Here is a 14,425-nt window from a genome sequence, read left to right as displayed (position 1 = left end):
CAGATATCAGCATTTGCCGCCTAATAGAAAAACACCCGGGTCCCGGGCGTTTGGGGCTCGTTAAAGATATACAGGTGGTCAAAATGAATCCAGACTCCCCCAATATACAGCGTGCCTCATAATGAAGTTGTTGTTTTGGCACGTAAAACCCATGAATTCAAATCACTTAATTCAGTCTGATTGTGTGTCAGGTAAAATTTTACACCTGAAACCACTATCTTGCTTCTTTGTTGTGAACTGTCCACATCCTTTCATTGTTTCGTCCTATTCATCTAGAGTAGCGGGTTAGGCATGCCTCCACGCAAACCTGTACATGATTGAATAAATCTCTCTCACACACTGCCTCACTGATATAGGCAAGTTGCATAATCGACCTACACGGAGCGCCGGTCCAGGATAACGTCGAGCCGCCCTACGGCAGCGTACCGGGAACCTTCATAGGCCAAATCTTCAGCGTGTGTGTGTGTGTGAATTCTCCCTACGCCAGGCAGGGGGCTCTTTCTGCTGCCGAACAGTAGTTGCTTCCTGTGCAGCGTCGCGGTAACATTCGCATTTGCCGCACGCGAATGATTTGGCCTGGTCTCAGTTTCATGGACGCATTAGTTGGGTGCACTAACAAATCTCCTAAAAATAAGTGTTACGTGCTTGCAATGACTGTGAATTCTCAGGAGCACACGATAATTAAAGTGGGGCCTTAGTTTCATTATGATGGTAATTATGTGACTGTAGGTGTTGGGGTATTTTTTCTCCCTATGATATAATTATATCGTAGCCGATTTTTATAATTCATGTCGCTGTACATGATGAGATACCACTCGCAGCTGCGCTCAACCTCTACGTATAACATTGCTGAGGTTTACATCTTGTGCGACGCAAAATGTTATCTTATTGGAGCAACCATTAATTACGTAACAGCATGAAATTGGCATAAAAAAATCTGTGGAATATGAATCGCTAGCGAAGGTTTAGCGACAACATCATTTCATGTAAAATTATTGAGCATATAATATATTCACATTTGGATGAGTTTTTAGAATCAAACTCCTTTTTCAACCCCTGTCAACATGGTTTCCGTAAGTTCTTTTCCTGTGAAACACAGCTCTTAACATTTACTAATGATCTCTTTGCAATTTCTGATCTAGGTACCGACATTGACTGCGTATTTCTTGATTTTGCGAAGGCCTTTGACTCTGTGACCCATGATGTACTTCTGCTTAAGCTGTCTCAACTTAACTTGGACGCAAATGTACTCGAGTGGATAAAAAAACTTTCTTTCTAACAGGACGCAGTTTGTAAACGCTAATAACTGTAATTCTCGGTTTTCTAACGTACCAGCAGGTGTTCCTCAAGGGTCAGTCCTGGGTCCACTTCTCTTTCTAATCTATATTAACGATCTTCCGAACTGCGTTCTTTCCTCTTCCATAAAGCTTTTCGCGGATGACTGTGTTCTTTACCGTAAAATTACTAATCCTTCAGATTCCCAAGAGCTGCAGGACGACCTTAACCGCGTAATTGAGTGGTGTTCTTATTGGTGCATGCAACTAAATTCAAATAAATGCAAGGCCATGCGTATATCTCGTAACACTGCCACGCACACCTACTTTATTAATGGTGCACCTGTGACGTCAGTTAGCTCTTACAAGTATCTCGGCCTTCACATATCAAATAACCTTTCTTGGCACTCGCATATTGACTATGTTACTAAAAACGCTCATAGCATGCTTGGTTACTTACGCCGTAATTTTAGCTCTGCCCCTTCTTCCCTGAAGCTAACTCTTTATAAAACTTTAGTTCGCTCCAAATTGGAATATGCTTCAGCCATTTGGGATTTCCATATGCTTCAGCCATTTGAGTTTCTTCTCTTGAAAGTATTCAAAACCGCAGTGCACGCTTTATATTATCTAATTATTCTCGCTATGCAAGTATTTCTTCAATGAAACGAACTCTTAACTTACCTGATCTTTCGTCACACCGCAAATCTTCCCGTCTCTCCCTTTTTCACAAAGTTTTTCACTTGAACCCCCTTTTAAAAGAGACCCTTCTTACCCCTCCGTCATATATTTCTGCCCGCACTGACCACAGCCTTAAATTCGGGGTGCCATTGTGCCGTACTAACCGGTACAGTGACTCATTCATTCCCAGGACAAGCACGGACTGGAATCGCCTTCCCGCCTCAATCGCACTCATCACCGACCCTACAAACTTCAAAACCGCCGTTCAGAATGCCTTTTGTTAATATCTTTTGTAAATTTTTTGTTAATACTTGTTTGTATTTTTTATTTTTTACTGCATTACTTCTTGTTTTGACTCCACTCCTTTCTGTAACGCCTTCGGGCCTTAAAAGTACGTGAAATAAATAAATAAACATGTCCAACAAAACAGTTATCTTTTTCACAACTAGCCGGTAGATTCAAATGGAGTGGTAGACTGCAAGTTTGGCCTGCACCAGCAACGCCGGGCATGCCACATATTAGAGGTTGCACATCTACGCCAGAAGAGAACTGAAATGTCTCGCTTCTGCAGTTTTCGCCAAATTTTTTATCGCGATGGCTCATCAAAATAAACTCATTTACTCTGTATTGCTTCCGTTATATTTGAAACAGGGGTTTCTCATCGACATCAGGACGTCTTTCTCAATGAGAGCAAGAACAACTGTATTCCTCCATTCTGCGACTACCTAGACGTGAAGATAATGCCGTTTGAGGTAAGCTTAGCGTTGAACAAACGCATGTTATGACATTTCTGGCATTCAATTTGGTTAAGTTAACCCTCTCGAAACCAACCACGCCTTGCCTACCATGTTGGTTGACTGGAGTAAATTTTGAAGTTCGACATGCTAAACACTCGGCGAATATGTTAAATCCTGAGACGTTATAACGTAAGCTATTCCATTCTGATTTTATTCCGATTTCCTGACGTCAACTTTACGTAACTGCCAGCGCAAGAACGGGCGGTGACACGCAAGTTAGGTTTAACAGCCCAATCAAACGCTCTCTTCGTTCATAAGATGTGATTTTTTGTTTGTATTCAAGGCAAATAGAATTTACTACTGTGCCAGCATCATACTTATTAATTGGCTGACGAGCGGCGAGGAGCAGACAGAACAGGAAAGGGTTTTACTGAGGCTGAGCTTGCGCAGTGAAAATAAATAATCGGGTGAGGCGAGTGGTGGTGTGCGTCTCCGCTTGGTCCGCTTCCTTTAGCTTATAGCTTGCGGTGGTTCTTGCCGATTATTGCTGCAGGGTGCAACGGGGCTTCAGAAATGCTGCTAGAACGGATGCTTCGCGAAGAAAATTTGGAGGAACCATGTCGCTCGCTCGCGTTAAGGGGGCAAAAAACGTTATAGTGTCACGCAAGCTTTTTGTTACACGCTAAGAAATCGATTCTCGCTGGCAGTTCCGAGCAGCCAGTGCCAGGGCATTCGGAAGGCAGCCGTGTTCTACCCCTTTCGGAACTCGGCCCCTACTCTCTGTCTTTTAGGAAAAAGTCAATCTTTGCTTGCACATCCATGTAGTGTAATGTATGCACGTCAAGTTGACATTACGCGTTTTCGCTGTTTTGTGATGTCTAGTGACAGGCGAAGTAGGCGAGGCGCGAAAACAGTTTTACCAATTTCAGAAAGCTAATGGTGACATATAAGTAGAACCAGGAACGAATTTCTTTCGTTTGTTCGGCCTAATGAAGCATAATCATTCTGTAAACATCATATCGTGATGGGCAGTTTTCACGGTTTTCGTGCAGTCTTGAGAAAGGCAAGTGAAGCGGCCTTTGCCCAAGAAAATGTTTGTCGAATTGCGGTGGGCTAACGAAAGAAACAGAATCCAAAAATACTTCAATAATTTTACATTAAGCACACCTGCTAACAGCAAAAGATATTTCGCTGGTTCAAATACTGATGAAACTTAAGGTACGCTGAACTAAAACGATACCGTAACCAGCACTGAAAGATAAACAGTTGTCCCTGACAACACTTAATAGGGATATATAAAGGACCTAATTTCTACCTTAGGTCTAGAAACCTCCACCGACATTATCTATAAAGCTTTACTGAATTTACGCAGTGTAACTAGAACATCCCCTTCATCCTATTGGTGTCTACACCTTGGTAAAGAAACATTGTGCAAAATTTCTCATTTATCCTACGATCAACATGTCACTGGTACAGGATAGCAGCGTTAAGACTGACTTCTGATGTAGAAAGACATATTTGAACCATACTTCTTACAGCAGGTCCTTCTGCCCTTTCTTGTATTTGGCACTACAGGAGCCACGGGAGAGGCCCATGGATGTGTTAACCACACTTTGGGGTGGTACGTGCAACCCCCTAGACCGCATCGATGATATGAAGCTGTTCTTTGACGTAAAGGTCGACGAGTGGCTCGTGATGGACAACATGGGCGCCTACACGTTGAGCTTTGTGAGCGGCTTCAACGGAATTGGATTTCCCCCTGTTCACTACATAGCAGCACCTTCGACCATAAACCTCGTTAAAGAAACAGTTCAACGTTCTCCCATACGCAGTGGCTACCACCAGCCAAAAGAAGCTCTCAAGATGAGGCCTCTCTTGGACAAACCAGAACTTGGGTAGGGGAATTACTGTACAATCATGTGACGTCAAGGTGTTTCCAGCAGTCACCCGCACGAACTTCGTTACAATACATGCAGCACTAAAACTGATCAGATCGCGACACCCACTTCATTTTACTTGATGTACTAATAGCAGACTGAAGCTCTCGTTATGTTCCATATGTTCCACGTCATCAAGAAAAACATTTTTGTCGGCGAAGTAGGTTCAGGCAAGCCTTGCAAACAAGGACGTCGCTCCTATCTCGTGTCTCGCAACGTTCGCTTCTTTATTTAGTGGCATGATGCCACACTTTGTTTATATAATAGAACACCATTAAAGGAAACCTAAAGAGCCCGGATAATTATGTTCGGTTTGACAGGACCTTTGTTTACAGAGAAAGACGTGCAGAGGTGAAGCATTTTATATAGTATATCCTCCGAACACTGTTACATATGGTAAGCATAAAGACGTGAATGTAGCAGCTAGTTTGTGTCGTGGTTCTGGCGTGGTCTACGGCTAACGGATCGACAAGACTTCGCTAGTTAGATTTCAAGGTGGCGCCGGTGATGTATCAAAACAAAAACACAGCTCCTGCTGCTGAAGTAGTTGGTCTAATGACACGCAGTCGTGCTACTTAGTAGGTCCCGATAGTCCAAGTTATCGAACGGCACGCTTTAAGGCGTTCAGTTTCGGTTGTTTTACACGCCAGCGTACATCTCCCATCTGTGAAATGGGCGACATTATGTGTTATTGCACTTCAGGGGCGATCCCACCGTTAGCAACCAGTTTGTTGCGTTTGTAGGCGATCCCTCCATTAGCAACCAGTTTCTTGCGTACTCCAGGGTAGCGTACCGTACTGCTGCCGAGAAGTAGCGACGCCTGCCTAACGAAGCTCGACCGACATTACTTATTCAGTAGCGTAGCGTTGTCGGCGGGCTGCAGGCATCCGGTAGACCATGGCGACCGAGCAAGGGCGAGACGATTTGCTAGTGCGAAACTTGCGCTGTTTATTCAAAGGTAGTTGAAAGAAAATAAGAAGAGCATGAAGTATCAAGTATGAAGTATATCAAAAGTACATTTCGGAGCCCCTTAAATAGGCTCTCTACAAGTGTGGGCGGGATCTTGCTTCCGTTGATGACACGTGACAGGCACAAAGAGAGGGCCCCTCCTCCTGCATTACCGAGCACGGGAACGAGAAGTCGATCCTCTTTTCGATCAATCCTGGGAGAAGGTCGGGTGAATGACCTCTTCGGCGCCGTGGGGTCGGGCCAAGTAGAAGGTAAGGGGATGACGTATCACCCGCGGTGCCCGACCAAGTAGAAGGTTAGGGGATGACGTATCACCCGTTGTGCCCGACCAAGTAGGAGGTAAGGGGATGATGTATCGCTCGTGGTGTCCGTCCATACCTAACAGTGTGTCGCCACGAGAGAAGCGAACACCAAAGGTGCAAGGCGCCTGGAGGTGGAGAAGAGAATGGCGCGCTGGGGAAAGCATGGAATAGCGCATCGAACGAGCGGCAAAGCATCGCCACCTAGAGGAAAATCTAGGTGGCGTTGAGCGGAGCGGGAAAGGAGAAAGGAGCTTTTCCAAAAGCACTTATTCTTGGGCAAGTTGGTGCTTATATTTCCTAGGTGTACTTTGCGGCGCAAAATACATTTCATGAAAAGGGACTGTCTTCCCTTCTTCTGTCTCTTTTCAAGAAGTGCATTTTGCGCCACAAAGTATACCTAAGAAAGGAAGTGAAGCGTCGAGGAGGAGCCGGGTAGGCGGATGCACGCTGTGTCGATCTCCTCTGGCAGTTGCTACGGGTTCTTTGTGCGCTACAGACGCACCGGGTTGGTCTTGCGATCTAGAGGTTGAGCAGGCCGAGCGCCGAGCAATAAAGACGGAGCAGTGACGCAAGCGGAGACAGGCCGAGCGCGTCCGGCAAAACGCGCAGGCTTGGCGTGCCCAGGATACTCCACAAGAGGTGGAAGGAAAAGCCGGGGTAAGGGAATGGGGTGCATAGTAGGTAACCAAACTACCTGAAATCATAAAGACTGTTCATTTTCTTAGCGTGCCTTACCATCTTTCCCAATGGCACTTTGACTTTATGAAGATCGGAAAGCGGACATAAAGCATACAAATTAAACATAAGCTTACTTACCGCCACACTTACACACAATCGAAGTATCTTTTAAATATTCTATAGACAATGCACAAAAAGGGAATGTCTTGTCCAGATCGAGGCACTCTCGTGCAGCAGTTATTTCACAAAGTCGCAGACGCTGTATTTGCCGATGCTCAAGTCACCTTCTCCATGATAGAGAGGCGCAGTTTCCATTTCCTTAGGAATACTCTGTATGTCTAAAGTAGAATTAATGAGAAAGACCTAATTTCACTCAGTAAGCGGAGGTTTGAAAGTGATCAACACTCAACCAACAAGGAATCCTGCTTGAGCCAGAGCTGGACTTCAGCGGCATTCCTTCTTGAACAATTATTGATCGCTCTAAAATAATATTAGCAAACCCGGTCATTATCGCCCCGCTTCAATCACGTGACTTAATTAGCACATCTATGTAGTACGTTACCGTATTTGTAAGTGAGGATGGCAAGGGCTCTTCACGCCTACTTGAGAGCAAAAAAAAGGAGAGAGAGAAACTTTATTGTAATTTTAAAGGTTTGAAGGAGGGGTGGTCGGAGTCTCTCAGTCCAGGGCCCCACTGGCCTCTGCCGCTTGCCTGACCTGGCTAATTAAGGACTTTTGTCCTGTCAGGTCGGAGCGGGCGAGCTGTGCCTCCCACTGCTCCATTGTCCTACTGGTATTTGGCCTATGAGGGTGCTTAGTGCACTCCCAGGTTATGTGCATTAGTGTAGGTATGCCACCGCACCAAGGACCGTTGGCCCTATACCGAGTGGGATACATGGCGTTTAGCAATTTTAAATGGGGGAACACCCCGGTCTGTATTTTACGCTAATCGGCGGCTTCTTCCCCGTTAAGTTGTGGTTGAGGCGGCGGGTATTTGCTTCGGACTCCACGCTGATGAGCAAGGATGTCTTTGGCATTTAAATTGGTGGAATTTTGTGAGGGGTAGTGCGGGTGGTTGGGGTTAGAAGAGGACGCCGTCGCTCGGTTAGTGAACCCTCGAGCTAACGCGTTAGCCTTTTCGTTCCCCTGTACCCCCGCGTGGCCCGGGCACCAGAGTAGGCGATGATGGTGGTTGAAGGATTTGGGGATTATCGCGAGGCTAGGTGCAGTCACGTGCCCCTTGAGAAACATGCGACATATCTCCTGGAAGTCCGTGACCACGAGCGAGTCCCTTTGCGAACGCTCGGCGTGAGCGAGTGCGATCGCCACTGATAATATTTCAGCCGAGGTTGGGGATCCCGCCATGGCCGACGCGGTAATATGCTGTTGGCTGATAGTGTTCACGACTGCCAGGGCGTACCTCCTTTGGTAGCGCTGCCCGGTCGCCTCTGCATACAGAGCTGCGTCCGTGTAGTACGTGTTGTACCTATGGTTATTAGAGTAGGCTGATTGAATGTGTTGTGCACGTGCTTTGCGCCTTTCTTTGTTGTACTCTGGATGCATATTCTTTGGAATTGGGGCTACTGTAATTTTGGATCTCATTGAAGGAGGGAGAGATACGGCCTGCTCTGTGAGATAAATGGGGTATGCTGGGATATTCAGTCTAGCCAATATTGCCCTACCAGTTTTTGTGAAGCTGAGGCGCTCCCTCTGTCGCATCAGGGTGGCTTGCCTCAGTTCGTCGAAAGTATTGCGCACTCCCAAAGCTAACATGCGCTCCGTTGAAGTACATTTAGGCAGGCCCAGAGCAGCTTTGAAAGCGGTTCGGATTATTGGGTCAGCCTGCTTTTCCTCCTCCCTGTTCAGGATTTGGTACGGTAAGCCATACGTTATTCGACTAACCACTAAGGCCTGTACGAGCCTTAGGGTATCGTCTTCTCGCATTCCCGCTTTTCGATACGTCACGCGACGTATCATTTGGGCTATGTTGTTGGCTGTGGATTTGAGGGTCTTGGGTGTCTGTAGTGCTCTCCCGTCGCTCTGTAGCCACAAACCCAGGACTCGCATCGTGGGTACCTCTCGGACTGATTGAAAAAAAGGAAGAAATTATGTGCAGAATACCAATCACACAGCGAAGTATAGTATTCGAGACAAAGCCGCCGCTGTGCACGTATTGTTATACGCTTCGAATGTTTACTCAATAAAATAGCATTTCGGATTCCAGTGGAACATTATCGCAGTCCTCGAGTATCCTAGTCACTTGTTCCGCTTACCCGACGTAGGGCCAGAGAAATTCACACTGATGCTGGAAACTACAGCCACTCTCTACAGCGTACACGTTGTACAGAACTCTCCTCGGATCCGAAATTCAAGGCACCTACGCGTTTTGAAACGGGCCTACCCAGGTGGCTGCGTCAGTAAAGGCCTATGATGATATTCGTACAAGCACGATGCATGTGTCTCCTCAAACTCTTTTGACGCAGTAGTGTTGCTAAAATGATTTAGATGAAGCCAGGAAGTGTGATTTAGGCAGACCAGCTCTATGAGCGATTAACAGAACATCTAGCCACATACAAGACCGGTACCTGCGCTCGTAAGGGATGTAAGGAAGTTTTATTCTCACTCTATCAGGTGAGACGCAGCAACGCTGCGCGTGGTCTCGGAGGGCTGCGCAGGTTCCGACATAACTTATTCGACGCACTCGTCAGCAGGGCGGCAACCATATCGTCATCTCGGCTGGCGTCTATACGCTCCTTAACTTCGACGCCACCCGCAGAGGTGATCGTACCCGAGTCAACGGCGGCGGTGTCAACGGCGCTGGCGTCAACAACCCTCATGTGCTGGCAATTCTGCTCGCCGACGCTCTCTGGAATGCGCTGACCGGCAAAAAGAACTGGAATTTCAGGACAGGTCAACAAATGTTCGGTAACGCGTACTGTATGATAGAGATCCTCGGACGAATCCTGGCACCTGATCGCAAACACCTCCTCCTATCGCTACATTCCATGGCTCGTCCCATTACCACTCCGATCTGGCACCGAATGCTGCTGGCGTTCGGCCTCGAAAGCTTTTCGGCCAGTCAATTATTTTTGCTGTTATTTGTCCTGCTCCACTCCGGCCAGACTTTCGAGTTGAACAATGTCGATGTTGGGCTGAGGCTGTCCATATCAATTCGGCACCTCGAAGAGTTCTGCGATGCCTTTGGTTGTGCGTCGCAACCGCAGTTCAACTGGTCCACTGTCCGGGAAGTACCTCAGGAAGAGTGTTGTTGGGTTTCTATCCTACTTATTGATTGTTTAAGCGCGGAAGCGTGACTTGAAAGCTGTGCTTTTATTCAGGGTTAACGCATAGTTTCGCTTGATATTAGTAAAGTGTTACTTTATTAGTAAATTAATAGTTCGTGAAATGCTTTCCTGGTTCTTGGCGCTCTTTAAGCGTGTGATGTTGAAGTAACTTGAACTAGGACAGACATTGGGACTTCAAAGTGCTTCATGTCTGTCACGTTACCCAGTTGCTTTAAGTTATTGTGCACCTTTTTTTGTGAAACATGTGCATTGCTAGGTCAATATGGTGAACGCGTGTCACATTGTCCTCTTTATATTTATATTTTCGAATGAGCCACTTTTATCATGTTGTTTTGCATTGCTACATTTATTTCCTGCCACTGTCGTGAACGTCAGCGTTCTAGAATGAAGACTTCAGTTGCGTTTTCCTGTCGACATACAACTCACCACCTGTTATGTATGTTCAGCCAAGGGTCGATATCCTCTAGGGCTTGCGTCAGGTGCTAAAATTATCCCTTTTTTAATCTCCTGTTATGAAATAGTCTAGAACGTGGTCTGACGCTTAATTATTTATCTGCTTTTATTTTTTTGTGTGTCGTTTAGTATGTTGGCATTTCCAGTCATATTGTTTTCATTGCATTACTTGCATTCTTAATTGTCCACACCATGACCTGGGTTGTGCGTGTCATTTTTTCCCCAGACTTTTCGCTGTTGGTGTTCTCTATGACCCACTCCAGTCTAAAGGCTGTTACGCAGGTTGCCAGTACTCCAAAAATGAAAGGTTTCCTTGGATGGCTTTGTGAACAGTCTTTGTGTAATCAGGATCCTGTCTATACGTTTTTTGCTTATGGGTAATCTTGAACAGAGCTGAAGCTCTCGTGCTCGCAACTTTCCGGAACGAGCTTTTTAAAGCCCACTAATAGGTTCAAAAGCTTCGAATATTATTCGGGTGCTTGTCATATGAATCTCGTCAGATGTGAAAATAAGGAAAGAAAAAAGGTAATGTTATTACGGCGTGTCATTGTATTAAAGGGCATCATGACTGCTACTCTGAATAAGTATGCTATACCTACTACGGATACGCATAAAAAATTTTTGGTTAGGCGCTGCCCAAAAGTAAGTGCAAACATAAAGTACTTGTTTATCCGCATACAATCTAGGCACGTAATGTATTATGCCTTCGATGTAGACACAGAATTTCATGTTTTGGTGTGCGTAAGCATATTATTGGAATAGTGCATTTCCTCAGGAAACAAGCCATGATCGAAGATTTATACATCCTCCCACCGCTGTCAGCGTGTGCAGCACACCGACCTTGGCACTTTTCCTGGGCGTTTCTGCCGTTGCAGTTAGCAAGACTCGATGTCCTCCTCGTCAGATGCTCCGTGCAGAGTGAGGAAAGCCGTGTCATCTGTCACTGTATCCGCCACGTCAGTGTCCACTCCTCAGCAACGTGCGGTTGCCGCGGGTGCATAGAAGCTTTTCAAGGAAAATAAAAGCATTTGGTGTAAGAAATAATGCACATGAAATCGGCATCAAGCGTTGTATTGCTGGTTGGTTTACAGATATAAGAAATTGTTAAGCAAGAATGGTAACTGTTTTTTTTTCATTCTCACAGGTATATGGAATGTGCACTCTCACACACCAACTCCCCCTGATTTTAATTTTCTGTGCAGTGATATTTCAAAGCAAACAATTGCTGCTCAGTAATTGTGCGCTTCACAATTTAGATCCCGAATGATATCCGGCATTAAATCAACATTTTAATGCCTATTCCTGTGGTAGAGCTATGATAATGAAGGTGGCACTTTTTGTTTTCTTACTCGTACATATTAAGGGCTGGATTACATTTAAGAAAACACTTCGCTTAGATAATCTGGCTTTGATGTCGCAAATGAGCTTACTGCTGCACTTAGTTCCACGAAAAAAAAATAATTCTGGAGTTATGAGATCAAAATCGCGAACTGATTATAAGTACGCTCTATTAGCAGACCCCGAAATAATTTCGACCACCTGGGGTTCTTTAACACGCTCCTTAATCTAAATCCACGAGCGTTCTTGCCTTTCGCGCATAATCAAATTCCGGTCATCGAGGCCGGGATGGAAGGCGCGACCTCAGCAGCACAGCATCTAGACACTGGGTTAACGTGGCGTGTTACTATACACAGCTTTCACAGCTGCATAAATAAACATCGCAGCACACAAATAAACAAAAATGTTCCAAGTGCAACTTCAATTGAATGAGCCACCGGAACCATAATACTTGAGGTCAACAGGTAATCAGCTTTGTAGCGATGTAAATTTTCAGGGAATTTACCTTAAGTAGCTCCTAGTTTAAGTAATAAGACGTTAGTCAGTGAAGGTCGAATCCAGCAGAAAAGAAATACGGGAATCGAATCCCATTATTAGGAGGTACTGGGGTGTTTCAATGAGCGATGTACAAAGCTGAATTTCTATAAAAGGTTGCGTGTGGGTGCTGCAGAGCTCTAATGAGACACAGCAAGAGGGCACTATACTGTATATGTGTGGGACCGGGATTTCTTCGTCTGTGTATTGCTATACAGCTTTGCAGCGCAAATTGCATCCAGGAATTCTTAGGGAATACTTGGTCATCAAGCGTTATAATGGCAGTGTGTTTTGTGTACGAAGTGAGAAGGGCATGACCGGTGGAATCATTATAACTTGTATAGGGTAATTTTGGTGTTTAACACTGGGAATGAATGAGCAAGGCATGTGAAATGCCGTGAACAGGTTCCGCAGCTAAAATCAATATAAAAGAACACATAGTAAAGTTTAAGAGGCTTTTTAAATGGAAATGTGACCTACTTAGTTTGTATTATTAAGCGTGGATACACAAAAAAAATAATCGCATATGGAAATATAAATTCTTGTTCACATCAGCCGTCAAAAACACAGCTTTTTCAGGTGAATTTATTATTTCACGGCAACTATAATATATGTAGTGTTGAAATTTACTTATTGTTTGAGAAAAACGTAATAAACGTACTTATTGTTGTGCTAATTTTCAGTATAATTCCGGGGCGGCGTTTAGTTACGAAGCCTACTAAGCGCTCGCATAAATTTGTTTTAGTATTGTCGTAGCCGTGAATATTCAGGTAGATGGGCTAAGTATAATGAAAAGTCATTTCTGTAAATCAAAGTAGACGAATCCTAAAGCCTCACAGCCTTCCAACATACATTTACCTCGCTGCTTCACGAAACATTTGAAGAAGGAGTTCTGCGCAAACGACCTGCCACCAATCTTTCCAAGCATCACCTTGACGCACTAGTTTTGTTTCGCCGCTCACATTTCCTTGAAGTGGTTGAACACCGAGACGGTTCTTATGCTAGTCCTACGTTGAGCTAAAACCTTTTTTTTATTTCATCAGCGTACCGCAAGCTTACAAATGTGCTTTAGAACAAGTTCAACTTCTCTTAGCTGATATTTACTGTGTGACGTAATTCCCGCTAAGGAAAGACCGGGAAGGCACATTGTTCTTCGGGTTTCTTTCGCTATCCTCATAATTTTTTAGTGCTTAAAACGTTATACGATAAGCTTAGAAGCCAAACACACACAAGAGAATAATGGCAGAAGAAGCTAAAATGCCTAATTGATTTGTGGTCCAGAGTGAGCGTTCGTTGGTCGTATGAATACGTCCTATATAAGGGAGATGCTGTTGTAGCACAAACCGCAAGTTAATATGATGGGTGATATTACTCTTCAAGATCAAGAGTCGCTTCACGGCACCCTTGCTAAATCTTCCGCGTACTTGCTTTTGTTCATGTTAAACATCTCGGGTAACACTGTTCATCGCTTCAATCCTGTTGAGCCTCTTTTCTTACACGCGATAATTGAAACCCACAGCACAATTAAGTACGAATGTAAAGTGACAGTTTTGTCTGGGTCGCTTCGTCTGCCATTACTGCAGGAGCCAAGAGATAGAAAACTGGATGTGTTGACCACGTTGTGGGGTGCCACCTGTAACCCGCTTGAGGTCATTGAGCCTAGAGAACTGTTCTTTGACGTGAAGGTCGACGAGTGGCTCCTAATGGACAACGGGGGGGGGGGGGGGGGGGGGCTTACACGCTAAGTATTGCGTGTGGCTTCAACGGCACTGGATTCTAGATGGTCCACTACATTGTCACACCAGATGCAGTGTCTTCTGTCCATCAAGTGATAGAGCATTCAACCCTGCGAAACGGATATAGACAACCGGAGAAAGGTCTCAAAAGGGACTTTTTTACGCACAAATGGGAACGTATAGGTGATATCAGCTGTAATGATTGTTGACCCTTCTTATTACGACTATCTTTATGAAATATACAATACACATTGAACCTTGGATTGCGTGTTCCGTCAAGGTAGCCGTCAAGGAATGCATTACTCACCTTCAGGTCTCAATAAAAAGTTGCTCTTGCAATGCAACTTGTGGCGTTCCGTCTTAAATTGCGCTGTAATTGATTGATACATGCAATATTAATAGCACTGCTTCTACTTATGCTACCTGATCAGTAGTTATGATCAAAATGTGTCCAGCCAAACACTAGCACATTTCTTAGCATCAT

The 14,425-nt window shown here is 44.9% G+C and overlaps 1 protein-coding gene across 1 annotated transcript in view; it reads left to right on the top strand.

The window, feature by feature from the left end:
• Positions 1 to 11,338, top strand: part of LOC135914075 (ornithine decarboxylase-like) — a 29,027-nt gene extending 17,689 nt beyond the window's left edge. The window contains exons 3-5 of the mRNA XM_070532024.1: positions 2,604 to 2,704; positions 4,265 to 4,584; positions 11,209 to 11,338. Of these exons, the coding sequence (XP_070388125.1) occupies positions 2,604 to 2,704; positions 4,265 to 4,584; positions 11,209 to 11,212 (425 nt within the window). The 3' untranslated portion in view covers positions 11,213 to 11,338. The remainder of the gene's footprint in view (positions 1 to 2,603; positions 2,705 to 4,264; positions 4,585 to 11,208) is intronic.
• The last annotated feature ends 3,087 nt before the right edge of the window (positions 11,339 to 14,425 follow it).

This window comes from Dermacentor albipictus, chromosome 1, assembly GCF_038994185.2.
Source record: "Dermacentor albipictus isolate Rhodes 1998 colony chromosome 1, USDA_Dalb.pri_finalv2, whole genome shotgun sequence".
NCBI classification, from domain to species: Eukaryota; Metazoa; Arthropoda; class Arachnida; order Ixodida; family Ixodidae; genus Dermacentor; species Dermacentor albipictus.
Note: the sequence above shows the minus strand (reverse complement) of the source record. Positions and strands in the feature narration are given on the sequence as shown.